Source organism: Lycium barbarum, chromosome 1, assembly GCF_019175385.1.
Source record: "Lycium barbarum isolate Lr01 chromosome 1, ASM1917538v2, whole genome shotgun sequence".
Classification (NCBI taxonomy): domain Eukaryota; kingdom Viridiplantae; phylum Streptophyta; class Magnoliopsida; order Solanales; family Solanaceae; genus Lycium; species Lycium barbarum.
Genome location: NC_083337.1, coordinates 132,311,025 through 132,314,593, shown reverse-complemented (window position 1 = coordinate 132,314,593; position 3,569 = coordinate 132,311,025). Strand labels below are relative to the sequence as shown.

General features: G+C 34.9%; 1 protein-coding gene across 1 annotated transcript; it reads left to right on the top strand.

Moving 5' to 3' along the window:
- The first annotated feature begins 286 nt into the window (after positions 1–286).
- On the top strand, positions 287–3,131 carry LOC132614271 (RING-H2 finger protein ATL66-like). Its single transcript, XM_060328689.1, has 2 exons — positions 287–625; positions 2,958–3,131. The coding sequence occupies exons 1-2, from the start codon at positions 287–289 to the stop codon at positions 3,129–3,131; spliced, it is 513 nt and encodes a 170-aa protein (XP_060184672.1).
- Positions 3,132–3,569: the final 438 nt, after the last annotated feature.

Genomic DNA, 3,569 nt, shown 5'->3' with positions numbered 1-3,569 from the left:
GTAAACTGTTCTATTTTCAAACGGGCATCAACAAAAACCGGAGAACGGGAAGGAAATGAAGGCCAAAAAGAAGAAGTGGGATTTCCCGTTTATGTTCCGTAATTCTGTTTTAAGATTCTATTCCCCTTTTGTCTATATTTATTTTGAGTCCTGTCTTCACAAGAGTCAAAATAACAAATAAAACTATACGAATAGTTATTTTTTACACGTCCAATATATTACTTTACTTATTCAAATTCCCTAATACATAGGAGTTTGAATTTAAAAAGCAGAACAAGTTATCACAATGGCTTCACAACCATTCCATTGGCACTATGCTGAGTGCGAAGACGCCAACTACCAACTCCCTGGTACTACTCTCTTCTTCATCATCGTACTCCTCTCCCTAATTCTTTTGGTCGCCATTCTTATCCTCTACTCTCGCTGGATATGCCGTTCCTCTCAAGCGCCGCCACAGCAACTTGTCCAGCTTTCTCATCATCATGGTCTTGACCCTACTTGTATCAATAAACTGCCTATTACCTTTTACGGAACTAATACCAGCTGTAACATTTTTGGTGATCAAGCAGAGTGTTGTATATGTCTAGGTGTTTTTCAAGATGGCGATAAGGTTAAGATTTTGCCGGTTTGTCACCATAGTTTTCACTCGGAATGTGTAGATAAGTGGCTTAGAAATAGGTCGAGTTGCCCGCTATGTCGTGCTTCTCTACGATTGGACTCACCTGTTTGACACCGCTGTAAGAAACGTCTATACCTTTTTTTTTCAGTTGTATGATTTGTCTTATCATAAATTGGGTAAATTATTTTGAGTAGTATTATTTTCTGAATTTTCAAATTTGTCTTTAGATTATGTCAAAGGTTCAAATTTACGCTCCATTTTAAAAAAATCCTTAATTGTGTGACACATGGCATCACTACTAAGCTTCCACTGTTTGAAAATAATGACAAATTTGTTTCATTTGGCATAGCTCATGAGCAAATTTTACCCCACCTAGTAACGACGAAGACATATTTGACCCCCAACTATTAACAGAGGGCAAATTTGTTTCATTTCACATGGTCTAGGAGCAAATACGACCCTTAACAAAGGCAGGGTTACCGTTGAGTGCTGATGTAAATTGTTGTTACTTTAAAGTAAATCTGCTACTAAAAAAATTGTTATTCTGTTAGAGTTAATTAAAATTAAAATTTGGTGTAGCTACGTCTATTAGATTTTAAAACAAAAAAATAAAATTAAATCCTAATCTATGTAAAAATAAAGTTTATGCATACTCAAACAATTACAATTTTAAATGGTAATCCATGCACCTTCAAGCTTTTAGTTGACCTTTAATGATGACTTCTTCCATTAGTATTGTTGTTCTTGTTTTTCCTGTTATTGTCATTGCTGTTAGACTACTTAGAAGAGTAAAAAGGGTATTTATCACTTCATATTATTATTATTTTCTGGAAAAAGTGGTCATTGATCGTATAGTAGCATAAATGGCAAAGGCGTGATATATCTTATTGTTCATGTATTCAAAAGAAAATGAATACAGAGATATAGCATGTTTAAATTTGTTTCATAACTAGGGGCGAATTTACATAGAAAAAATGAGTCACGTGAACACATGGTCACCCGACGAAACTCGGTATATTATGTATATAATTCTTAAAATATGTATCTAATATTAGCCAAAGGAACACATGGTCAAATAGGACTGAATGGAGCACTGGTTAAGTGTTGTGTTTAATCCCTTAAGGTCATTGGATCGAACCCAACTAAATGCACTGAGATGTATCAACACTTAACACAGAAAAACATAGAAAGACGTATGGACGGAAGAAAAAGGAAACCTGAAAGGAGCAATGTCCTTCATAGACACCAAATAATTGACCACCTCTGTAAGAAAAGCGTTAAGTGATGCAATTGCAAGAACGCATCAATGGAACAGTGCAAGGAAATGGGAAAAAGTAGATGAAAACTTGACAACTATAGCTAAACAAAATTATTCATTGATAGTGATACTGATTAAGGACAAATACATGGAATAAATAGCCCGGAATATTCCCAGAACCACTGCCACAGCTGGCCTATTTCATATGAAGCAATAACTACCCAGCAGAGAACCAAAAGTGCCCAATTGCCAGAATTTAAATGAACAATTGTAATTGTAAAAGCTAATAACCAATCAGCCTATAACGACATGTACACCTACACAAGCCACAGGTACAACAAATAGCTCAGCATTTTCGTTCTCTCATTTACATCGCCCCATATCTGATCTTGATGCTTCTTCTAGACTCCAGGATGTCATATTTTTCTTAATACATCACCATAACTAATTACTAGAGTATATAATTTGAAAGAAACAATTAGCAGATTTAATCTGGACTTGTGAATGGTTTTGTCACCTCGGTATCAATCAGAACCTCATGAATATAACAGAGCCCATTTCTCCGTGTAAGTTTGCATTTCCAATTCTCTAAAGCTAGCAATGGCAATCTCACCAAATGAACAAGATGTGAAAATTGAATACCATTAAAAAAGTACTACCTGATTTTTTAAAAAGCAGGGCACAAGCATTCTATGAAGATTTTGGACGTTTAATAAGTAAAGTTGTTCAGTTAATTTTTTCCTCTTTTCATGGCAATAAAATTAGAGTAAGAAGCACACTATACAATAGTTACAGGTTACAGTGAAGCTGAAGCTCTGCTATGTTTTGTACTCCGTAAGAGTTGAAGAGAATGAATGCTATTGATACAACAACATTTCCAACTGTTACAACAAAGCTCATGACCCCTTGAGGTCTTCTGCCAATTTGAATTGAAGGGTATAAATAGAATCATATGTGTATATCCCAAGAAACCATGTGTGCCTTGGAATTGAAAATGAAAAGCTTGCTACAGTTTGTATAAACATAAAGCTACCGTCATCTATTCTGATCTCTGTTGATCTCTATTATTGATGTAAACAGGTAACAAACACCCAGGATGGTGTTTCCTTCTCCCATAGCATCTCCAATAAACCACAAATATCGCAGACGAGTGGAACTTTTAGAAACCAAAATATGAAACCATCGTCTGTCATCATATCAGCTGCTGCTACTACACTGTTGCTTTTATTTCAAGAATACAGAACTAAAATTTAAAGTTTTGAGCTTCAAAAGGAACTGATCACAAAATGTCCATAATCATCATATGGCCATGATACACAAGGATTGCTATATCTAACTCATCATGAAAGACAATAATAGAAAGTAACTCTGCTTAACATATCTAATGGCTTCTATAACACTCTTGTATTACTTCATAGACAGGGAAGTCAAAACAATTAGAAATTCACAAAGCTACTTAAAATGACATTATTTAAGCAATAAAAGGGAGTAAAACTTTCTGTTACCCGTCCAGATCAAGGATAGGATTATACACAAGCATTTCCCAAGGAATTACAAAAGAATACCACAATGGATTGTAGTAAAACGACTCAGAGGACCAAAACATCCTTTTATACGTTTCTAAGAAGATAAAAAATATCCATGCACCAATCTCGACCAAAAAGAACTTTTATAACGAACCTCCCTAACACC